We start from the raw sequence: 25,982 nt of genomic DNA, 5'->3' as shown, positions 1-25,982 counted from the left end.
AGTCATAATAGTATTTTTGTCATTGGAAAAAAATATATGTGTATCTTGTTAATTAAGAAATTCAGCTATCTTGGAGAAGTCTGTTCACTGTAGTATTTTGCTTACAGGATGAAGATGAGCTGGATTCACATACTATGGTGAAGACTAGTTCAGAAAGTGTGGGTACAATGCGGGCCACAAGCACGATGAGTGAAGGGGCCCAGACGATGATTGAACATAATAGCACAATGTTAGAATCAGACCTGGGAACCATGGTTATAAACAGTGAGGATGAGGAAGAAGATGGAACTATGAAAAGTATGTGGCTTTTTCCTACTGAATGTTACTTTTCTATTTTATTAGTGTGCTTACTCGAAACCAGGATAAATTGTTTCTTTTAAGAGCCAACTATGGGAAATTTTGTTTTTTGACTTACTTGACAAAAAAAAAAAAAAGTCAGCTTTTAAGAAAACTTAGTATAACTTGAAACAATACATCTTTAACTTAGGGTTATGGAACCTTTTTCTGTTGCAGGCTACAAACCCATAATTTAATTTGTGAAGTATCTTAGGAAAAGATAGTGTTTCTGACATTTACTTTTCCAATTAAAAAAGAAAACCTAAAATTCTGTTACAATAAATACAACATAATATTATTTCACAGTGTCTAAATTATCAGTTAAACCACATAAGTGCAAGCTGGAGAAGAAATGAGGGCTGAAGCAAGAAAGTGAGAAACCCTAGGATGAAGGATTAGGAGACAGATGCATGCAGAGAAAACTCTGCATGCATACTGCTGCTGCTTATGTGTGAGGCAGAGTGCCTTGAGTGCTGCAGGGCCTGATGTGACATTAAGACATTCACCCTGGTCTCTGTAACTTAACAGAGTGATAAAAATAGGTGTCCTTTCATGGATTGCCCCCCCCCCACACACACACACGCCCAGCACTGTGGCTAACAGTGCAGGGCAGGGTGTGGCAGTGAGAGGTAAAAAAATCATCTCTTTGTAGCTACTGATCTTTCTCTTCCTTTCCACATGCTGTAGTCCTGTGTGGCAGGCTGTATTGTTTCTAAATGACAGGAAAACAAGACTACATGAGAAACACCACAGCTGATTTGGTATCTCCTGACTAGTACTATATTTTATAGTATATCTTAAATTTGGGTGAAAGAACTATATTCCACTTAAATCAGATTTATCTCAGAGTAAATGAGAAAAGTGTCATGGAAGCATGAAAGAATAGAATTAAATTTTCCTTTTTTATTATTAGAAAGAGTAAAATGGTAAATCAGTTGTAGTTGTCATTAATTACGAACCCACTATGGGCCATATATTGTACTCAGGACTTTGTAGACACTAATTATATCGTATACTCTTCACAAGACTGCCATAAAATAGTATTTTCATCACCCTTTGGCACTGATGAAACTTGAGAATGTTAACTTGCATGTCCCAAGATTTCATAGCAAGATAGAGATGGAATGTAATACAGACTCAGGATCAGAAAAATCATATCCTTTTTGTGGAGGATTCTAAAGTGTGTGGGGGTGGGGTGTTTAAAGATTAAGGTCATTTTAATTGGACATAGTAGTTTACTGGGAGCAAATTTTGCCAGAATAGTGTAATTGCCTTTTGATAGAATAGCTGGATCATAGAATATGCAGGGTTTAAGTGTTGTGTCTTAGAACATTGGGAAAATATTTGACAAGGTTTTCAATGAAATCCTTGTAGACACTATATATAGCTTGACCTAACCAGTTGTCCTGTTAAGAAGATTGAGCAGTTATACCCCAGTGTGCTTAAACTTTATTAAGGAAACAGATATTAAGTGCAGGTATTTTAAACACAAGAAAATTTATGTACATTAGAGTACTTGAAATTGGGTAGAGGTTATTAAAAGGGTGCTAATAGGAGAGGGAATCTAAATAAAATCAAGCTATGTTGTATGAAATTCACAAAAAAAAATCAATTAAAAGGTGGTGGTGGGGAGAACAAAGAGAGAATAGCTTCACTGTAGTCTCAGGCCAGAACTCATCTGGAATATGATGTTTAGAACTAAGCTGGAGTATTTCCAATGAGGGAGACATGTTGGAACACACTGAGATGGAGCTGGGTGGTATATTGAGAATGGATACAGAAATAATTGGTTGTTTAGTTTTTTATATTATTTGTTTGCATTACCCCTTTCATGATTTTGTTTGTTAGTTACTTAATTCTGAGTTAAATCATTTTAAATGAATATATATTTTTAAATTTATTTATTTATTTATTTATTTATTTTTGAGACAGGGTCTCCCTGTAGCCCCAGCTGGCCTGGAACTCATTTTGTAGACCAGGGTGGCCTGGAACTCACAGAGATAGACCTGCCTCTGCCTCACGAGTGCTGGGATTACAGGAGTGTGCCACCACACCCAGCTCTTTAAATTTATTTTTATAAGCTTATAAATATAGTGATTTCAAAATACATCAAAGATTTATCTTGGACCATCCGACACAGATACACACAGTTTCACCTAATTAATAAAAGAAAGGGTATGAGGTTCCACTTTACATTTAGGGGAGTTCATTCTGGAAATAGGTAATAAATAGATTGATTCAGAAAGTTAGTAGAGAGACCAAGAAGGGAAGGTTGACCATTAGACATCACTGCTGCACAATCCGTTGTCTCTAGACAGAATTGTGAAAGGGCTTTCCTGGACACACTAAGAAGTTATTAACCAGAGCTAGGGAGATAGCTTAGTGAAGTGCATACTGTGCAGACATGAGGACCTGAGTTCAACCCAGCACCTGCTTAAAACGCTGGGTGTTCTGGTACACACCTGAAATCCTAGCACAGGCTGGAAGTAGAGACAGGAGTCTCCCAGGGGCTTGCTGACCAGCCAGTCTAGCTAATCAATGAACTCCAGATTCAGTGGGAGACATTGCCTTAAAAAAAAAAAAAGATGGAGAGTCATTGAGGAAGGCACCTGACACAAACCGCCACCAACTTCTGGTCTCCACCTGCTTGACTCAGGAACACACATATGCAGATATACCTACACATACCAAATACAGAGGTGGGGGGAGGAAGGGAGAGGGGGAGGGGAGAGAGGGGGAAGAGGGGGATTGGGAGAGGGGGAGGGAGAGGGAGAGAGAGGAGAGAGAGAAGCAAGAAACGGAAAGAAATGATTGACTAGAATAGGAGAATGTATAGGAGAGTTACTTTCCCATTTCTCTAGAGACTTTACAGCCGCCAGGAAAAACAAAGAAACAAAACCAGCTATTATATGCCCCTTTAACTAGTAAGATTAATCCTGCCAGAACGTGTGACAACAGTAAACTGGCCCCTTAATGCAGCTGATTGCAAATACCCATAATGTTTCTGGATTATTAGAAACCCTTCATTTTCTTCACAGACGTGGTGAAATCTAGCTATATATGGTGTGGTTGCAGTAGTTTGGAACTCCCTGTGGACACTGAACATGTCCTGCTCTTCTATGCTATCTGGGTCTGAGGGTATTTAATGGAGTGTGAGCCAGAGCTATGCATTTTGGTTGTATGATATCTGTTTTACTACCACAAAGTACAAGTACCACATCAAAATATTAGTCGTCCTTATGCAAATTGATATTTTCTAAAGGCCTCTGAAAAAAGAATTTCCATAGGTATATACAATTATAATGTTTTTTACTCCATTCTTAATATTAAACAAGAATCTTTGGCTTTAATTTGTCTGTTTCCTCTTTTCCATTGGCAATGGAAAACAGCTGGTTGCACTAATTTCTGTGCACACGCCTTCATGTGTACGTAGATACCTATTAATTTGTTCCTCAGATTTTCCCTGACTGAAGAGTTTCAGTCCTTTTAATCTTTGTGATGGTGTTGTTTTCTGAACTTCTAATCTTTTCCGTGACTAGCCCCTGAACCCTTCTCTGTTTCGAGTGTATCCTCTTTTATTTTAAAATACGCTCTGATGAAGTTAGGGAAAAAATTGATGTCAGTAGTTTCCATATTCCCATCCTGGTTTTATATGTGTTCACTATACTCTTAGCAACAAATTAAAGAAGAAACTTCCAAGATCATTAATCAGGTAGAGCACACACATCTTAAAATATTTTTAGAAGAACGAATTAGTAATACCTGTAAATACCTTTGATGTTGACATATACTACATCTATGATGAATTGTTATTTCATTCTTTATACTTGACTACCTTTGTAGTCATGCTAAGAAATTAAAAGTCAGACTAATTGCATCTTGTTAAAGTGTTTTTAAATTCCTTCATGTTCTTAAATTTCAGTGAAGACTACTTGTTTAGAAGACATGTATATTGGGAACATTAATGAATAATTGTTGATGGACTGGCATATTTTAAGAAATTATATCCCATGTAATTTAGGGCCCTTGTAAATGTTTTAAGGAATGAATGAAGGAGATGGAAAACAGCTTTTTTCTTAGTTTCACAGGCACAAAGGGAATGAGTGGTGGTTATTTTTTCTTTATTGCTAATGGGTTTTTAGTTATACAAGTAAGTTAAAAGAATTGGCTCAAAATTGAGGGACTAAGTAATTTCAAATATTGAGTTTATTATTACAATAAAATAAGCTGGGGTCAGAATTTAACTGCGGCTAGAGAAATTGATGCCAATTTTATGTGGTTATTCTTTCTGTGTTTTAAGAAAATATTTGCCATAGCAACCACAGTCACATATGATAGTTGTTACTATATTGAGAATTCCTGCTTCATTTGCTCATTGAAAGGCCCAGGGTATTCATTGTCTGAAAACAAAACAAAAAATGGGTCTCTCTCTCTCTCTCTCTCTCTCTCTCTCTCTCTCTCTCTCTCTCTCCTCAGAAATCATCCTCTTTGTTCTGGTTCTGTGAACATTTATCTCCCTAGAGACTCAGCTGTACACTATGGCATGTGTTTCATATTGTACAGTAAAACATTAACTAGGCAATTACAGCTGCCCCCTCCCATTAACTTTCAAAACAAATTTGATCTATTTTCCTCTTTAGAAAGTTTTTTTAAAAAATTATTTAAACATTTTTTTGTATATAGTAAGGACATAGTCTAAATGTTAATACTGGGTTTTAAATTAAAGCAAAGAAAAATGTTTATATGCAAGCTCAACATACATTTGAATAGAAAATTAAGTATACGCATGATTGAGTTAATAATATCTTATTAGAAAGTCATCCAAAAAGGAAAAATGTAATGAAACAGACTTTCTTCTTTGATTTAAGTTTATTTTTAAGACTTTTTATTAACTGTAAGAATGTTTATTTCTAACTTAGGAATGTGTTCTTGTCCGAATTTGAGTTATGGAACTCATAAAACATTTGCCATAGGTTTTTAGGTCAGACTGTAAAAGACCTTTATGAGCATAATGTATCTGAAATGTAGTGATAATTAAACTACCATATATTATAGTAGATTTTAGGTTTCAAATTGGGATATTCCTACAGTAAAGTAGAAGTTTCCTACCCCTTCTATTTTTCTTATGTCTTCCACTATATGAATAGAAATGTGCTAGTTAAAGGAAAAATTTGGCCACAAGTACCACAAAATCCAAATAATTGTGGTTTAAATAAAATAGGATTAATTTCTTTTCTCACTTACCAGGAAATTCAGAGTGTTCTGCACTAGTAGAGTGGTTTTATGATGTCATTAAAGCCTTCCTGTGATTCTGTCTTTAGGCTGCTATACTCATTCTGCTGACAAAAATAAATGATAGCTTTTCAGCTTTTAAGTCTGTATTCCAAGCAGGAGGAAAGAGCTAAAAAGAGAAAGAGTGATGCTCATGTCAAGAAAAAAAAAAAAAAAAAAACTTTTTAGAGACTTTTATTCTATGTAGCATTGACCAGAACTGTATTACCTGGCCTCATGCCTCCAGAAGAGAAATTCCATCTCATTCCTAATGAGGGAAAGGGAATGCAGTTATCAGAGACTTAAGAGACTTCATGCTAGTCTGGCTTGTATGACAGGCTTGAAACCCCAGATTGGAATAATGTTGAAAGTAGTCTGATAATGTTGAGGTTGGAAGAGCAGGTTTCTGAGATGAAATTTGAGGTTGGAAGAGCAGGTTTCTGAGATGAAATTTCCTGATTTCCCTTCTTTTTTATTGAACTCTAGGGCTCCATCTGCCTTTACCCTTTCTCTTGCCACTGCCTATATTTGATTTAGGTTCCATTTTTCTGACCATTACAGAAAAATGACTGGCTTTCTCTCAGCCCCTCCCCTGCTCTTTGTCTCTAAAGGAAATGCCTACTGAGGTAATCGTGCTTGTCATTTTTAAGATTTTTTTTTTCATAAGAGATTAAGATTTGTCTGACACTGTTTGTCCCATTGAAAAAAACCAACTTTTAATATTTTCTCTTCTCTTCCTCAGTGTGTAGTGTTGCTCTTAGTATGTGCGTCATACCAGATCACTGCTCTGTTATTAGTTTCTCACAGAAAGAAATAAACCTTCCAGTAATCCTATTATGTTTTAAGTGAATTTTCTCAGATAACAAAGGTCTGAATTAGTTTCTGGTAGGTTAGAGGTGTGGTTGTAGGTGATAGAGTGCTTGACTAGCATGTACAAGGCCCTGGGTTCAATTCCCAGCACCACAAACACAAAAAGTCACTAATGCATCAAACCCCCTCCCCCAGCTGTTTCATAGCAGCAGTAAGGTACTGGTAAGGATTCTGGAATGAAGAGTTCCATATGTCCTAGAAGAACACAAAGAGGAACACAACCAGACTATTCATAGTGAAGCAGTGCTGGGTGAAAGCAAAAATATTGAGAGCAATGTAGTACTGACCTGCTGTTGAGAGGAGGAAGATTCCAGAAGGAACACTGGTCAGGGAGCACTGTTTACTTCAATGGTTTTGAAGTGCCAGTGTGTGTATGTGTGTGTGTGTGTCTGTCTGTCTGTCTGTCTGTGTTTATAGCTCTGTGTCTTACCAAATGCTTATACATACTGAAGTTACTTTTTAAAAATTCTACCCCCACCCTTAAAAAAATTCACAAGTATGTTTATTTTCCATTCATTATCATTTAACATATGATAAAATTGTCATAAAACTATCACCCTGCTTATATACAGATAAATGATACAAAGATTAATCAAAGAACACAGCATAGTGGTTTGTCTGTAATCCCAGCATTCTGGAGGTGGAAGCAGGAGGATCAGAAGTTCTAGGTTATCTTCAGCTACATAACTGGTTTGAGAACTGTCCAGGCTACATGAGACCTTGTCTCAAAGACAAACACACAGAGCCCCTAAAACAAAACAAAACCAAAAAAAAAAAAAAAAAAAAAAAAAAAAAAAACCCAAAGATTCATCAACAGTTGTATTTTAATTTAGCTTTTTGATATAGTAAGTGGGAAAATGCTCATTGTCTATTATTATTATTATTATTATCATTATTATTAATTTTATGTTTCTGGTCTTTTTGAGACAGGGTCTCCCTGGCCTGGAACTCGCCAGGTAGACCAGGCTGGCCTCGAATCCACAGAGATCCATCTGCCTCTGCCTCCTGAGTGCTGGGATTAATTTTTTTTTTTTTTTTTGCCCTTTTGAGACAGGGTCTCCCTGTAGCCCCAGCTATCCTGAACTCACTATGTAGACCAGGCTGGCCTTGAACTCACGGAGATCTACCTGTCTCTGCCTCCTGAGTTCTGGGATTAAAGGTGTGGACTACCATACCTGGCTAGGATTACATTTTTAAAAGAGATTTCTTTTGCCGGGTGTGGTGGTGCATGCCTTTTTGAGACCCTGTCTCAAAAAGACCAAAAAAAAAAAAATTCTTTTTATGTGTGCGAGTATTTTGCCTTGCATGTATGTATGGGCATTGGATCCCCTGGAACTAGAGTTACAGACAGCTGTAAGTCACTATGTAGATGCTGCAAACTGAACCTGAGACCTCTGATGGAGAAGCAGATGCTCTTAGCCTCTGAGCTATCTCTCCAGCCTCTGAATTTCCTTTTAAAGAACGCTATCTACGCCCATGAGGCTGAGGCAAAAGGATCATGAGCAGAACCAACCTGGACCACTCTTCATAAGTTTTACTTTCCCAATAATTAGGTGCCTCCCACCCAAGATCATTTTCTTCTCCCTGATTCTGACTTCCCTATATTAATAATCTTTATTATGGTTCATGTTAAACTTTTCAAATATCTTTATGCATATGATCCAAATTAAGACTTTCTGATGAAAATCAGAAAATGATCGATTTCCTCTTCTTAGGCGGGATATAGCTCAGTGGTAGAGCATATACCAGCATATATGATGTCCTGCATTTGTTCCCTAGATACATGTATATATATGCACATGTATACTCACACACTATTCAAGGAAGGAAGTTCTAGGTAGAAGGAAAAGTAGTAAGAGCAATGAAGGGAAAGGGAGGGAAGGAGGAAGAAGATGAGAAAAGAGAGGAATACTTAGCAAAATATTATCTCTCTACCTCACTTTGACAGTTTTCTAGGAAATTTGTGCAAGTTAAGCTATACTTTAATGTATTGCTTTCCTCTAGTCTCATAAAGTGGGTTGGAAGTTGAGGCTGGGTTAAATTTGTAGACCCTATTTTGTAATAAGAGGTTACCATAGGAATCAAATTTCAACTCTGAAAATAAGAAATATGTCTTGTAATGATGAGGCCCAGAGACAGATCAAAGGTATTTAAAGTTTTTTAGAACTGTTAGTGGAATGTATTTCCCACTTAAGTGTCAGTTATGCAACTGTGCTATATTACCCAATTCCTTTCCCTTTCCTCCTGTTTCGCTTATCTAATCTGTCAATGAACAGTTAGTTGAGTAGCTTCCATATTTTAGCTGTTGTGAATAACACTGCAATGAATATAGATGTACAAACACGTCTGCATGATCCTGCTTTCAGTTTTTTAGATGTATAACTAGAAGTGAAGTGGTAGATTTTAAGTTATTTGTATTTTACCACAGTTTAAAAAAAAAAAAACACCAAAAACTTGCCTTACCAATATGAAGTCAATAGAAATCCTGTTTTGATAGGGAAAAACATGCCATTTTTAAGGTAATAGGATATTTTATATGAATAATTGCTTCCACTGTTCCTCTTTCTTACATCCTCATCTGAGCAAATTCACCAACACTCTAAATCTGCCAAATAAATATGCAGAGATTAGGAGCGAGAGAAGGAAGGAGGTAGTAGGATGCTTGCATAAGAATTCCATTGATGGCCAGGCATGGTGGCTCATGCCTGTAGTCCCAACACTTGGGAGGCAGAGGCAGGCGGACCTCTGAGTTCAAGGCCAGCCTGGTCTACATAGTGAGTTCCAGGACAGCTGGGACTACAGAGAGACCCTGTCTCAAAAAGACAAAAAAAGACAAACAAACAAACAAACAAAAACCCATTGACTCAGTTCCCTCCTACTTAAGTTAGAGAAATTCAGACTCTTGAGTATATCACAGAAAGTGAACATCAATTTTGATTCATGCGTTTGTACTATGTACTAAGGCAAGTGCATTCATTATTCTAGATTCTCTAGCTCACTATTCTGACTGTTGTCTAAGTTTTATAGCATTGCAAGCCTAGAATGTTCCCATTGGCAAGTAAACAGGATGGCCATGAGTCTGACAGACATGTCATATGAACAGAACTTAGGCTGTTTCATCTGAAAAACAGACAGCCAAGGCAGCAACTATCATCTTTGTCTTCTGATATTTGAATGACAAATACATGAAAGAGGGACTTAATTGGAACATGTATATAAGTACAGGACAGAGTTCTATTTCCAGTTCAATTTCTCCCCTCTGGACCATTCCTTTAAGAAGGAAAAAATCTTTCTTTCTTCCAGTCTGTCTTTAAGAAGAAGATAGCTTACTTTCTATCTGGAAAATTCTATGGGAAATGCTGTCTTGGTGGTCTCTGGGACATCTTTTGGAGCCTGGAGCTTTAAGAAATGCAGTTTAGAAACTACTGATCAAGGCCTTAACCACAAGATTAAAGAAAAAAAATCTAGTTATTGTAAATGTTTATTTTCTACATATATCCATCAGAGGATTCCAAGCAGAAGAATGGCATAGTTTATTTGTATTTAAAAAGGATATTGTGTTATCAGTATAAAGTCCAAATTGTTTTCTCAGAAGCAGGGAGTAGTTTGGAGGCTGCTGTACCATTACTCCCCTTTCTTATACCATAGGGAGAAAAAAGGTTAGAAACTGAAGTAGCAAAAGACAGAGAATTTAAACAACTCTGTGAGAAAATGTAAAAACACCTTTCAGTCAGTTTGATAGAAGGGGAAGAAGAGTCTGAATTAGTTCTCAACTGCATTATTTTGAGGAATAAAGTTGCCCTTAGCAGAGACAGAACAATGGGAGAAGCTGCAGGTTCAGAGGGAAAGTTATCACATTTAGTGTAGCAGTTAACTGGTGACTCAAACAATAACAAGCAGTTGTAAACTTGGATATACAGCTTAGGACAAGGTTTGAGCTGACAAAATGGCTTTGGGAGACATAGACATAAACATGACGGGCAAAGTCATTAAAGCCCAGGGGCAGGAAAACCAACTAGAAAGACTTATACAGAAACAGTCAGAAAGATAAAAAAAGAAGCCTGGGTAAGTCTTATAATTCCTTACAGCTTATAGTGTATAGTTACAGGAACAACATACACTTAAATGTACATAGGCATTTGGGTGTTTCAAATTTATTATAACATTACCATTGAAATCTGCCTGATGACTTTATAGCCTTGCTCAGGAGCCAAGGATCTCACCAACTGTGACTAGTAATAATCAGATATATAGAGATTAGAGATGCATGTGCAAACATCTAAGTGTTAATTGCATTAAAAATGAATTTTTCTGTATGAAACCATGTATTTTAATAATGAAATGGAGATCTTTTTTAAAGGCCAAAACCTCGTTCAATTTTATGTCCTATAGGGTTTATACTAAGTACATACTGTCTAACTGTATTAATTCAACTGTAACCTAAAAATTTACAGCCAATTTTGAAAGAGATGCATTTTAGCTCTGGAAATTGTTATTGAATATGTCAATGCTGTTGTAATGAAATGCTTCTAATTATGTGGTTGTTAAATAAATAATTTTAAAATATTATTATCTTTGACATTTCAAGTGTACTGAATAAGATTTTTAATAAAATATGATGAAGATTCCACTAAAATTCTAAAGTGTTTTTATAGCCCAAGACTATCTTTAAGTATTAATTTGATATTTATTGGGTCTAGATACATTTTACTTTGTTTTTATGAACTGACTGTGTTGGCCTTGAGTCTGACCAGTACTAATTTATTATTTGGCTCAACAAAAACTCTCATTTCAATAAAATCATACATCTTTAAATGTTACAGCTTATCCCTTCCCTCTATTCTTTGTTTGCTTAAGGAAACGTAACTTCACCCCAAGTACAAAGACCATCTTTCATGGACTACTTTGATAAGCAGGACTTCAAGAATAAGAGTCATGAAAACTGCAACCAGAACATGCATGAATCCTTCCCTATGTCCAAAAATGTTTTTCCAGATAATTGGAAAGTTCCTCAAGATGGAGACTTTGACTTTGTAAGTAACATCTTAATCCTTTCATTTTTATTTTTTCCTATATTTTTCATCACATTGAGGGACATAGTTTATAAATATGAATTGTGTATATATGAATTATAGGCTATATAGTAATATATAGCCATGTATATGGTGAGAATAATGAAATTGTAGTTTATTTATGGAAATGTGCTAACAGCAAAATGTAAATAATTGCTAAATAAATCAGCTCAAATTTAAAGAACTATTTAGCCCTCCCCAAAATATTATAAATGATAACTATTTCAAAAGATATTTTAGTAATGCAAATATATTTCTGTCAGTAAACTCAGTTATAAAATAAATCATGCAAAGTCAAACACATCTTTGACATGCTTTGGCATCTTATAATGTAGACACTGAAATTAACTGGATTAGTTTTTACTTAAGTATTAATTCTATTTGGTTTTCCAGTAATAGTGGTACTCTGTTTGACCAGGTAACACATAAAGTTCAGTATAAAATTGTGTCCTAGTGCCTATTTTGTTACAGTTTATTTCTTCTACTCTGCTCATTGTTACTTGTTTCTTTAAAGAATTGAAGAATACAGATAAACAGCTTTAATGCACATATTTCCAGAACTTGAAAACAAAGATTCTCACAATGAAATTTTTAAAAGGTTTGGAGTAAGCCAGGCGTGGTGGTGCACGCCTTTAATCCCAGCACTTGGGAGGCAGAGGCAGGCGGATCTCTGTGAGTTCAAGGCCGACCTGGTCTGCATAGTGAGTTCCAGGACAGCTAGGGCTACAGGGAGACTTATCTTCCAAATGAAATCATAATCCTTTATATTTATTAATATGTTTATAATACTTATAAGCAAATAAAAGTATAGGTAGATGCATATCTTAAAATTTTAAGTAGTAATAAGCTGTTTGGTTTAGATGCCATGATAAATGCTTTGGGATTGTAATTTCTAAAAATATTTATTTTTATTTTATGTGAATGAGTATATTACCTGCATGTATGTAAGTGCACCCGTGTCATGCAATGCCCACGGAGGACAGAAGAGGCTGTCAGATCCCCTGGGACTGGAGTTACAGACAGTTGTTAGCTGCCATGTGGGTGCTGGGATTCAAACCCAGGTCTTTTGCAAGAACAGCCAGTGTTCTTAACTGCTGAGCCATCTCTCCAGCCCTGACTGGGGACATATTCTTAAACCAAAGGAGGGGGAGGGGAACTTGAAAGTCCTCCCAAGTGTGTAATCATTGTCAGATAGATGTTAATAGTCTGTTAGCTACTTTTCTCCTTGCTGTAACAAAAGGCAACTTAAGGAAGAGGCTATTTTGGTTCACAGTTTGGGGTACAGTCCGTAATGGTAGGGACGTCATGAGGACAGGAGTGTGAATCAGCTGGTCACATTGCATTGATGCTCAAGAAGCAGAGAGATGAATTGGGATTGTAATTTTTTAAAACCAGTGACTTAAAAATTACATTTATTCATTTATGTGTGTGCACACATACATACATACACACCATGATATGTATGTAGAGGTCAGAAAACAGCATGGGGGTGTTCTCACTTTCTGCCATGTGGGTCCAAGCTATTAAACTCTGATTGCTGGGCTTGGTGGCAAGAATCTTTTTCTACTGAGCCATCTCACCAGGCTGGGATCACAAATATTTTAAATTTTAAGTTCTTTTTTCCTAAATATTTTGATTTCTTGAGGTTTTTTTTTAATATGGAGATATTAAAATTTATAAATCTCCCCTCTGTAAGTAAATTAAGTAATAATTACTTATAAATATTAACGTGATTCACAGATTAACCTGGAAACATTAATTGGAAAGTTGAGATGAATGGATTTTAGGAGGGCTAGGGTAGTTAGAAGGAAATGTGTTGCCTCCAAAACCCCCTGAGAAATGCACATACAGTGCCTGAATATTAGTCCCTAAGTATGTGTGTCCCTGGGGGCTGCATAGCAAGAAACACAGTGCCATTCAGGAGAGACATTCCTTCAAGTGGTTGGTGAGAGTGGTCCAAGAGACTCCCAAAAGAACATGGGCTATTGCCAGAGCTCTTGATTATCTCCCAGAACTGGAAGATAAGATCCCACTGCTAAAGACAGGACATACTTCAGACACAGGACTTGGAGCCATGGAGGAGGAACTGACCTGGAAGCCTTTTCCCAGAAGTTAAATACTGTAGTTCTGGAGGATACTGGGCACCCTGTTTAGGGAGAAAAATCAGTGAGTGGTCCAACCCAGTCCTAAAGCCTAATAACTATAACGACCAGCAGAGCAAACCACCTCTACTGACAAGTATAGTGTATACCACTCATTAAAGATGCTTCCTATTGCAACAGATGGATGCTACTGCAGAACCCCACAACTGGTTAGGCACAGAGAATATATGTCTGAGAAATGTCCAGGCCTAGGTGACATATGTACAGTGGAACCTCTATACCTAAAACTCATGGAACATAGTGGAATACAGGGTAAAGAGAAAATTAGTGCATACTTCAACTCTCACCAGTAAAGCCTCCTTATACAACAGAGTGTGATGTACAGAAAAGGCCACAAATGGCCAACTTTTAAATAATAAGAGTGTGTGTCCCTGGATGGTACTCCTGTATTAAACCTCTCCCACCCATGACTCAGAGACCATTGTAGAGGAGGGGGCAGAAAGATTGTAAGAGCCAGGGTTGATTCATGAACATAGGGAAGCAGAGACTTTCTGGCCACTGGAAGCTTGCACATGTGAACTTAGGGCAATGGTAGCATTGAGCACAAGGACCCATGCCAACTCAGTCAGACAAGGGCCCAGAGTGTAGCGAGGGAAATGGGTAGCAGGTCAGCCCTAGTCTGTGAACTAATAGAAAACTGATCACTACTAGGTGAGGGAGAATAGGCCCATCCCAACGATCTCTAGATAGGCTGACTATTCCAGTGGAAGAATTTGCATTGAAGGACATCTGGGTACAAATGCTTGACTGGATAGGACTTAACATGTATGGCACTATACATGAGGTCTGGTGGAGGGGGCATGGATGGGCGAGGAGGATCTAAATTTGATTAAGAAATGTACGAAATATACAAAAGCAGAATAAAAGAAATTTAAATATCATGAAGTAAGAACTTAGATAAACAAAGTCTATATTTCTTTTGTTATACCGAGATTTCATTTAAACAGTCCATTTTTTAAAAGAATTATAAATTATTTAGAATGCTGGCATTCAAGCTGTAAATCATTCATGAACATGATGAATAATGTAGAATATTAAACATCAGAGAACTCTTCCTTGTCTCAGAATAAACCTAATAGCCTCTTGGGAGGCTACCTGAGCTAGCTGCAGGTAATAAATGAATATCATAGTTAAGAAATAGCAAATAGGATAATTTAATTTTGTTTCAGTAAGTCTCCGGTACCATCCCCAAACTTAATGTCTTTAAATTTTTTAATACTGCATGTCTTTATTTATTTGGGTGTGTTTTGGGGTGGGGAGCACTCAAGTGCCACAGCACACATGTGAACAGCAGTGGACAACCTACGAGAGTCAGTTCTCTCCTTCCATCATGTGGGTCCCAGGTATTAAACTCAGGTCATCAGGCTTGGTGGCAAGTACTTTACTCAGTGAGTCATCTCGCCAGGCCCCACTTTGGATAAGTGTGTTATTTGCTCACCATTTTGTAGAATATCAGTTTGGTCATGTTCCACTAAGTCATTCTTCTGTGTCTCCTACGGCTTCTCAGATGACTGTAGGAATCCACTAGCTTGGCTAGGCAGCCTAATGGTCTCTAAAATTATCTCCTCATGTTTCTGGCAGCCAAATGAGTGTCGGTTACAATTCCATGATTCCATATAATACCTCTAGACAAGCATGTGAGTTTTATGTGGCAGTAGCAGCCTTCCAAGAAGGTGAGACAGAAGTTGCAGGGCATCTTGACCTCAGTATAGAATCCAGACATTGTCCATTTAAAATAGCACCAAAATCAGTGTTCATAACCAAGGCTGTGAAAGACTTGTATGCCGAAAAATACAAGATGCTGCTGAAAGAAATTAAAGAAAACATTAATATATGGAAAGTCATTTCCTATTAATTGATTAGAAGACTTAAAATATTAATACTGTCCAAATGTAATCTCTAGCAAAATTCTGATGCTCTTTGGAGAAGCACAAAAATTCATCTTAAAATTCATACAAAATCTCACAGATCCCTAAATAGTCAAAACAATCTTAACAAATAAAAAAAAAAAGTGAAGGTCCCATATTTACTGGTTTCAAAACTTAGTGCAAAGCTACTGTAATGAAAGATGCCCCACTGGCATAAAATAGAGACCCAGAACTTAATCCTCATGTGTATTGTCAAAAGATTTTTGGCAAGGGTGCCAAGACCCTTTGTGTTAGTCAGCTTTTGCCATTCTATCAAAATACGTGAGGTAGCCGGGCGTGATGGTACTCACCTTTAATCTCAGCACTTGGGAGGCAGAGGCAGGTGGATCTCTGAGATTGAGACTAGCCTGGTCAATATGAGTTCCAGGCCAGCTGTGGCAAAAAAAATAAAAATAAAAATAAAAATAAAATAATAAAATAAAATATAAAATAAATAAAAATAATCCCCCCCACAAAAAAAATCTGAGATAATTAACTTATAATGAGAAAAAAATCATTTATTTGAGCTCATAGTTTTAGAGGTTCCAGTACAAGAGCAGGTAGACCCATTACTTTTAGGTGTTTTGTAGGGTTGCCAGATGGTATACAGGGAGCCAGTAGCACCCTTTTATGCTCACTTTGTGGCTAATAAGCAAGAGAAAGAGAGAAGTAGTGGGGTCCTGCATCCCCTTGCAGGACAGCAGAGACCTAAGGGCCTGCCTGCTATGAGGCTCCAGATCTCAAATGTTACCACTTCCCACTTGCCACCTTGAGACCAATCCTTAACATGGACATTCAGCATCCAGACTATAACACCATGCAATGGGGTAAAGGACAGTCTTTTCAATAAATGGTACTTGGGAAGCTGGATATGTTCAAGAAGGGAATGAAATTTGGCACTTATTCTATGTACAAAAAGTTAAAGTCGACCAAAGATATAAATATAAGAACTAAAGCTATAATGTTCTTAGAAGAAATAGGAAAAACTTCATGACTTTAGGTTTGAATTTTTTGAATATGACAGCAAAAACACAGGCAGCAAAAAGATTAAATAGATAAGACTACATTAGAATTAAAAACTTGTATATTAAATGATACTATGGTTGCAATAAAATGCAACCATAGTATTGGAGAAAAATATTTACAAGTCACGTATCTATAATGGATTAAAATCTGCAGTGTTTAATAAACAACTCTATAGGAACAAAAACAGAACTATTTCAAAAGCGGACAAAGGACTTGAATAGAAACACTGACAGAATTTTTTAATGAGTAAGATAGCATGCAGGATTGATTGATGGGAAAAGACTAGTAATGGGAGAAAATATGTGATGTGAACTTGGCATAAGATAGTAATAAAATAGAATGTAAATTTTAAAACGTGGGGCTGGAGAGATGGCTCAGCAGTTAAGGGCACTGGCTCCTCTTACAGAAGACCCAAGTTCGGTTCCCAGCACCCACATGGTGACAGACAACCATCCTTAACTACAGTTCCAGGGGATCCAACACCCTTTTCTGACCTCTGTGAGCATTGCTCAACATAGATGCACTTACATACATGCCGGCAATACACTCATACACATTTTTAAAAAATGCATCAGTGTAGGAGAAATCAAGAAAGATTATTCAACAGAAATGTCAACTTACTAGATTGAAGAGTACTGCTTTGGTGAAAGTGAGAAATTAAATATTAAAATTAAAAGGGGAGGGTGTATTCTTCAGCCAGAAGAAGACTTCAAGGAGGGATCATACAACTGGACCCAATTTTTGCAGAATAATCCCTTTGTTTACTTACATCGGGTAGGTAGGTGGCCTTGCCTTCCCCTGCCTTTTGCTACACCTGTCAATTAGAACTGTTCAATCCTCTCATCACTGTGAGCAAATGGAAAATATTTGTAGTAGCCACACAGGGAAATATAAAAGGGAATAAATAAAATATAAATAAAAGGATTGCCAGGAGATGAGAACTGCAAAGAATCACAGTGAATTTGGTAGAAGAAGTGTATTGTAAGGACAGAAAGTCAAGAGGAAGAATAGATGGACATTGTGATTTGATATAATGCTTTGCTCACAGTGTAAGGAAGTAAACTAAGAGCAAAGATGGATTTCCATTTCACACCAGCTGTTAATGATCAGGGAAATCTGGTCTTATTCATTCTCTCATCTATTAGTTACTGAATATTGAAATATGTGACTCATCAGAGTGTAAAGTGTGCTAAGGATTATGTCTTTATCTCCACTCTTTCTGATGTATTTCAAGGCTACTTTCCAAAAGAGAAATGGATTTTATGTGGTTCCTATGTCTGTTTGATAAAAGACGGTTAAAACAAGCCAAAGTTGTTTTGCCCAGTTTTCCAAGACATAGAATGTTTATTTGTCTGCCTTTTCAAGAAAGAGGAGAGAATATTCACTATCTTTTGAGGTATTCAGAGGAGATTCCAAAAGGGCCAGGCTTATTCAGAGGCACCTGCTATACAGATGTGCAGACTGGGAAGGAAGCATTCTTTATCATAAAGACTGTGTGCAATGTAATTTGTGTATTTTCTTTTAGATCTTTAGCATTTATCTTTTGGACACTTGTGAATTGTTTCATCTTATGTTTTTGGATGTAATGAGATGGTAATAGAATTTATGATGTCACCAATTTGAGAATTACCATTTAAAAGATAGGAGAGTTTTGGGCTAGCTAACCAATTATTTTAACTTTTAAAAATGGTTTCTTTGGGAAGTGCCTATAAAAATGCCTAAATCAAATGTAAAAGGAAACTCTGTTTATCATAGCACCATTCTACTGTTTTAGGGTTTTGTTAGAATTATTTCCAAACAGCCTTAGCATCCAGATTGTTTAGTGTTAAATAGAGCACATGTAGATCTTGTTTTGCAAAATTATAGTATCATATTTAAATAGACATATTTTGGGTAATGTAAAGACTTTGAAATAAGAACAAAAATTTAGAAGCCATCTGTTAACTATATTGGTTCCAATTTTTAAAAAAAGGAAGAAATTGGATTGACAATAATTGCTAGTATAAGAAGAATTAGGTACATCAGCCATTTTTTGTTTTAACCCAAACGGAATTGTAAGTTAGCATTTCTTGATTACTCCAATTCTTAAATATTTATTCAATTTGTGTTGTTCTTTTTAGCTAAGGCATATAAGAACCCTCCAGGGCAGCAATGAAGAAAAAAAAATCTCAATAATTATGGCAGAAAACAAACAAATCCTCTCCAAGTGTAAACTTGCCTGAGGCTTTCCTAGGTTTTCTGCAGCCCTACCTCTGATTCCTGGCTTGGCCAAGTCCGTTTGGTTATAGGGAAACCTAACAAAATAAGTCATTTCTGCAAAATGCAGAAAACAGCAAACCCAGAAAGTACAAGCTGTGATGCTGGAATCACCATGGACCTTTCAGGCAACTTCTTTGTCCATCTCAGAAGGGTTTTTGCACTTTCTTCTTGCCAGCAGTTGTGAAGGGGTGATTTTGAAAGGAGATAAATGGAGAACAGAAGCCTAAGAAAATTCTGTAGCATGACCAGCACTATAGAAAGCTCTCAGCAACTCAGGTCCTTAGTCTCAAAGAAAAAACTGAGCCAGCCCCTCCAATAGGTTTTTATATGCTACTATGTGCTTATCTGCTTAAATACAATGATGTCTTTAGACCTTTTCAAAAATATGCTGGCTAAAAATTTCTCTTACAGTATACTTCTTTGTCAAAGGACTATTTGTTCTTTTCAGTTCTTAGTTCTTTGGACTGAGGAAACCACTTTAATTAAGTATTTAAGCACATTGTCATCGATTAGCTTTGCATTAATTAAATAATTGTTGTCAAGTACTTCCAGATGTTTGTGAGAGTATTAACAAAGTATAAAAAGGTAACTATAGATGCTTTAGATTGATTTCTTCTAGGGTACAGAAGAAATAAACACATGAAACCTCCAGTGTTCCAGTGAGCAGCTTGGATAAGAGTTTCTGATTACAGGTGTACATGTGGCACTAGCTTGAGTATATGTGGCACAGTGTGCTTTCCCTACTCACTAGTTCCTCTTAGAGCCAACAGGAAATTAAAATTAATGAGAAGCCTGCACTCTGAAATACTTGAAGAATTCTTGACTATTTTGAACTTCTGCCAGCTCACGAAATTGTGCTGGTAGTCATATCCAACAGATGGAGTGGTGTGTGCATAGTTGTGTCATGTGATTGTCTAGCTCTGTAGGGTTTTTGTAAGGTTTTGACCTTCCATCTACTTGAGACTTTAAGAGATTCATAACCTTTATTTGAAAAGTAACCTCCTTCAACGATAAGTATTTCTGGACAAGTAGAAAATAATGTTGATAGTAGGAAACTAAACTGTATTCTCTTGGTGTCTCCGAACTGGTTTCTGTCCTTAGTATTATTGAAATCATTGTGGCTACCTAACGTAAAGTGGGCATTTCTTTCTTATTTCTAAGTATGATATTTGAAACATAGTTTCTGAAGTTTTTGTTTGATGGTTGTGTCTAGACAAAATCAACTGAAACATTAAGCTAATTCTGCTTATTTAGGTAATTAATACCTTAAGTTCAAACTCATTATATCATCATTTCCGTTACAAATTAGAGTGAGCAGGCCTGTACTTATTGGATTAATTAAGATAGAAGGCACAGGTGCAGTATGTGGTTTCTTGTCACTGTGTTGGAATTTATTACAGTGCTTAAAGCATATAATAAAAAGAAAAATGTCTTACCAAAAGGAGTTCTAGAAAATACAGCCTTTCCTCATGGTAATTTTTTTCTTTTTAAATGTGATTTATTTAGAAGATTGAATTGGAAAATTTGGCTACTTTACATTTAAAAACAGCTGTATTGTTCTCCAAGCATGTATTTTGGCTAATGTTTATGTCTGGGGAAGTTATTTTGACTATGAGGTCTTTCTGTCCAGAGCCTCATTTTGGATGTTTAGTCAGTAAGCATTGGGATTGTTGGGGTGATTACATTAAAAAAGATGTTAATCAATGGTGGAATTTAGGATCAAAGGGCTAGGCAATCTAATTTATCATCTTTTAATTTAGACTGATATCCCCTAATGTTTACCTCTTGAAATAAATAAACCATTAGATTTCAACTAAGTTGTTTGAATTGACTAAGAGCACCAATAATACTTTTTATCAGTTTGCATCTGGAGAATGGAATAGTTTTTACTTGAATTGTCATAAACAAAAATTTCTTTAAATACAAAATTATTTTTGTGCTTTAAAGTTAGTTGAGATTTTCAGAACACACATAGTTCAATATCAGAAGCTCTCTATAACTACCCTTTAGCAAACTTCCTGATGTACATCTTTCACAGTTAAAAGCACATCATTCTTTTGGAGCTTGTTACCTCACTGGCCTGATAAACTAATGCTGACACACTCCCCCCACCACCCATATTCTGACATTGGATTAGCAGACTTTCCCTCTTTTCCTCCCCCTACTCCCATTAAATACAAAGCCTTTTTAAAAGTTGGGTTCCTCCTGTTGGATGATTTTCTAGTAAATAACAGATTTAAAGAAAAATCAAAAACAATAAAAACCCAAACCTAACTGGGCATCTGGCCTTACACCTGTAATCCCAATACTCAGGAAGATAGGAGAACTTTGAGTTCAAAGCCAGCCTTGCCTGTATAGAAAAACCCCTGTATCTTAAGAAAATAAAGGAAAAAAAAAACCCCAAAGACTATTATCTTGACTTAAAACCAAGGTCATCTTATTTCTTAACCTTGCCCTTCAATAGGAGAAACATTTTTTTCTTCTCAAAATTAGAGACACTTCTTATGGTGACAACTGAAAGGGAACAATTAGAGTAATGTTGTGCATTGTAACACATAAAAGTATTTTGAGAAAATGATATATTAATGACCTTGACTTATTTCATAGTTCATAGAACAAAACCCTTTATTGTCTTTATGATTAAATAATGTTAAAATTTAATATTCAACATACTGTTAGCCTAGAACGGTGGGTAAGATTATCAAATTATAATTTTACAGGCCTTCAGTTTATTTTTTAACTCCCTGTATTTTGTTTTGCTCTTGAGAGTCTCATGTAATCTGGAGCCAGAGGATGATCTTAAACTCCTGATCCTCCTGTTTCAACCTCCCAAATGCTAAGATTATAGGCATGTGTGACCATGCTTGAAATTGCTTAACCTTAGGCTTAGAAATTTATCTAGTTTTGTCCTATGTAGGCTGAAAAAATTTTCCTCTAACATGTGTATAAAGCACAATAGAAATATGGTACAGATAAGTTCTCCCTTTGTCTGAAGAAATCGAGTAAGGTCTGCAAGCCTTGTTTTCTGCATTTGCTTTTATTATAGAATTGCTAAGTACGATGTTCCAAAACATTTTTAAAGTGTATATTGTTTTAAATGAGTTACGGAAACTAAACTGTCCATCCTTTTGCTTTCTTAGTAGCCATCATTTCACAGCAGTACTTTTGATGTGCAATAAACTCTTTTTTAATATTTTATTTATTATTTTTCTTTTATATGTATGAGTGTATTACCTGCATGTGTGTTAAGTGCACCCATGTCATATAATGCCTGCAGAGGTCAGAAGAGGGCATTGGATCCCATGGAACTGGAGTTAACGGATATTTTTAGCCACCATATGGGTGCTAGGAATCGAACCTGGGTCCTCTGCAAGAGCAGTCAGTGCTCTTAACTGCTGAACTATCTCTCCAGCCCTGAGAAATTCCTTTTTAAATGTATTCTAAAAGATTCTTCCAGAACTTAACTTCTGAATGTCTCTTTGTGTTTTAGGTCAATAACTCCCATCTGTAATGATTTCTTCACTTACACTTTATTCTTCTCTTCATTCCAATTTTTTTTTCTTTTTTCTTTTTTAGAAGAAGCATTTCATTATAGCTTTAACATACTCAATAACAATTTCCAGAGCAAAGATACATCTCTTTCAAAAGTGGCTCTAAAATTTTTAGGTTCACAGTTGAAGTAATACAGTTAAACAATATTGAACTCAGTATAAACCCTGTAAGACATAAAATTGAGTTTTTAACCTTTAAAAAAGATCTCCATTTCATTTTAAAATATACTGTTTCTTATGGAAAGACTCATTGTTTTTGCTAATAATGCTTAGATGTTGGCACATGTGTCTCTAATCTGTATGTATCTGATTACTACTGGTCATGGTCAGTTTCACTTGGATCCTTGCCATCTGTGTATGTCTATAAAGTCATAGGGTAGATTTCCATGGTAATGCTTATCACCTCTACTAAACATGACGTAATTTTTATGCTTCCTCCTCAAATATAACTCATTTTTTAAATTTGTTGATTTTGTGTGTGTGTGTGTGTGTGTGTGTGTGTGTGTATCACACAGAACATCCCAAACAGTCTTATTCATCTATATACCCACTTCCCAGATGGCACCCTCCCATAGCCTCCCCCCACCCCCAATTACAGCCCTTTTACTCTGTCTTCCCTGCTACTGTCTGCTGTGTTGTTGGCACCCCCCCACCTATTCCCCAGTACTCGTCCATCCGGTGACTGTAGTCAGCCTATCTAGAGGTCTTTGTTTTAGGAAGGTCAGCTGTTCCTCATCTAGCAGGATTCAATTGTCAATATTCCTTTAGATAAGATTGGGGTCTGCTGTTCATTTTCCCAGTTCTATGCTGGGTTACTATCTGGGAGTCTCTTGGGCCACCCTGGCCAACAACTCAAAAGACGGTATGTCCTATCTGGCATTGTTTCTTGTTATGTAGCCTTTAGCTATATATATGGACTCTTAAAAAATTGTATTGGCCCCTTTAATCTTTGGTTATACTTTCCTTTTGGGTGTTTAAGGCCATACAGTTGGCCCAGATAATTTATTTTTACTCTTAAGGCTGTTTGAGGATCTGTTCCTCTCTAGTTTTAAGCTATCAGGCTTCCCTTTAGTTACTCTGGGTCATTTTGCTGTGGTTCGTGATAGGAAGCTGCTGAGCAGAGTAAAACTGAATACAGTGCAGGTGTCATGTAAGTTGTCTAAGGCTTCTAGAAGGGATTTACCTGTAATCCTTTGTGCAGTGGAATTTCTATTAAAACAAATAATTTGTTTTCAGAGTAAAAATCAAACATAGGTAGGAGCTAGAGGCACTGAAGACCTAGAAGAACTGCATTAAAGACCAGTTGAAACTGTCAGAGTGGAAAAAGCAGAATTACAGAAGTCAGGTAGATTGAAGAAATCATCTGCATACAAAATCATCCAGATCTAATAACCAGCAGTTTATAGGGTAAGCACAACAACAACAAAAGTTTCTGATTTAGATAATCAAAGTGATGTTGTCATTGTTTGAAGTAAAGAATAGAAAAAGAGGGAAGAACAGGCTGTAGGTTTAATGTGAAGTATGAGTTAATGCATTCTGTGGATGTAGTAAGGTATACAGTGTCTGGAGGGTATATATAGCTAGTAGGAAGTTGAGAATGTAGGTTGCAACTGTAAAAAAAAAAGAATATGGCATAGAAAGATTACATGAAATCAGAGAGAGTGTTGAAATAAGGAGCGATGGTTACTAAGAAAGAATTGCTCAGAAACCCCAGGTCTAAGGTGGGCAGAACAAGATCAGTGAACAGAGGAAACTGCTTTCTCCAGCCGGGGTTATATGTTAAACTAGCCAAAGTTAGGTTCAGTGCAAATAAGTTACAGCTGCCAGCTGAGAATTTACCAGCTAATTTGGTTTTTGATGGGGAGTTTTAACTAGCCTATACTTGAATTTAAGGAATTGTTTAAGGATAGTTTCAGCTATCAAGTCTTTTCTTAACAATTCTTTGAGGATTTATCGTGATATATGTACTTTTTAAATAGTTACAACTAAGTAGGTATATGTGTGAAATAGGTTTTTAAATTTTTTTATTTTTATTTTGTGTGTATGAGTGTATTGCCTGCATGTATGTAAGTACACCTTTGTCATGCAATCAATGCCCACGGAGGTCAGAAGAGGGCATCAGATCCCTGGAACTAGAGTTATGGACAGTTATTGGCCACCATGTAGGTGCTGGGAGCCAAACCCAGGTCCTCTGCAAAAGCAACCAGTGCTCTTAACCGCTGAGCCATTTCTCCAGCCCCCTGAAATAGCTTTTTTAAAAACCTTTGAAGCACAATCTCCTAAATCTTCCTTTCCTGTCTTTTAATTATTACTTTAGATAAATGCTATAACTTTTTGGTCATTTTTGATTAAAAAGTTTAATCTCAAATTTGACTCAAATCTCACCTGGTCCTTTTCCACTTTAAATCTCAGGGCAAGATACCCAAGTGGCCTAAGACAGTTAATAAATTTCACCTCTCCTAAGTTTGGCTCTTGGAGAGACAGAGTTAGGAGGCAAAATGGAAGGACAGAAGACAAAGAGGTCATGACCCAAGCCTAGTTATCTCAAGATAATAGGTCTTACTGTGTCAGTCTGATTCTGCTGCAAACTGTCTCCGATAGTGGCATGGCTTTCATCTGAATGGTACTGTGGTTTTCTTGGGTTTAGCTTGGGTTTACTTTATCACTGAACCCTCCTCCAGAAAAAGTCAGCTCTTTCCTTTCTAGGCCAGCAGTTCAAATTCCTACCTCTCCCGGAGGCAGGGGGCATGAACACCTTTAAGCAGAAACCCTTACCTCTTCCCTAAACTGTGTTCCCTCGCATGAGCCATGGGAATCAATGATGTTCTCTTCTAGGGGCTCAAAATGAGTGAATTCATAGGAAAGCATAAGAGTTAACCTGGGATACTGTTCTGGCTCTACCAGTTCTGGATTTACAGATTGTTCCACCAGCCTCTTAACAAAAAAAATCAATTTGTCAAATCTCTTGACAAAAAAAATCAAACAAGCTTGCAGGTCGATATAGAGCCTTCATTTTCTGGGGGCATGTGTCAAGCCATCTAAATTCTACCACATCGACAGCACCAGGGCAAGTTTGCAGATATCCCATTCAGTAATGAATCCAGCTAGGAAGTGAGATGCTTGTCTCCCCTTCCTGAAGGTCATTGTCCAGGATGAACTGTCTTGGAACTCTTAGCTTGACATGAGTGAGTAAACTGTCATGAAAAATGCAGGCCTTCAGGGATTCTGACTCACCTTGCTCTCTTATGGAGATTGGGGTAATCATTTGGGAATGGTGGGGCTTATTCTGAAACCTCTTGCTAACACAGGGTCAGCAATTTTGCCCCATTTGACTGGTGACTCTAAGATAAGGGGGAACTTTTGCATCATTTTTGTCTTTGTTATAAGCCTTAGTCTTCAATCTAGGAGCAGCCAAAATATCTACTCAGCGTTCCTTTTTAGAAATAAGCACTACTGACTTAAAAAGATGCTTTCAAGCATTTTATGTTTGTAACTCCAGAAATATTTTAATTTATCCCTTCATTCATT

The 25,982-nt window shown here is 36.6% G+C and overlaps 1 protein-coding gene across 1 annotated transcript in view; it reads left to right on the top strand.

The window, feature by feature from the left end:
* Nucleotides 1–25,982, top strand: part of Stk3 (serine/threonine kinase 3) — a 321,762-nt gene that overhangs the window by 230,149 nt on the left and 65,631 nt on the right. Inside the window, exons 9-10 of the mRNA XM_008831545.2 lie at nucleotides 108–297; nucleotides 11,335–11,510. Of these exons, the coding sequence (XP_008829767.1) occupies nucleotides 108–297; nucleotides 11,335–11,510 (366 nt within the window). The remainder of the gene's footprint in view (nucleotides 1–107; nucleotides 298–11,334; nucleotides 11,511–25,982) is intronic.

Source organism: Nannospalax galili, unplaced genomic scaffold, assembly GCF_000622305.1.
Source record: "Nannospalax galili isolate Female #2095 unplaced genomic scaffold, S.galili_v1.0 scaffold334, whole genome shotgun sequence".
NCBI lineage: Eukaryota > Metazoa > Chordata > Mammalia > Rodentia > Spalacidae > Nannospalax > Nannospalax galili.
Note: the sequence above shows the minus strand (reverse complement) of the source record. Positions and strands in the feature narration are given on the sequence as shown.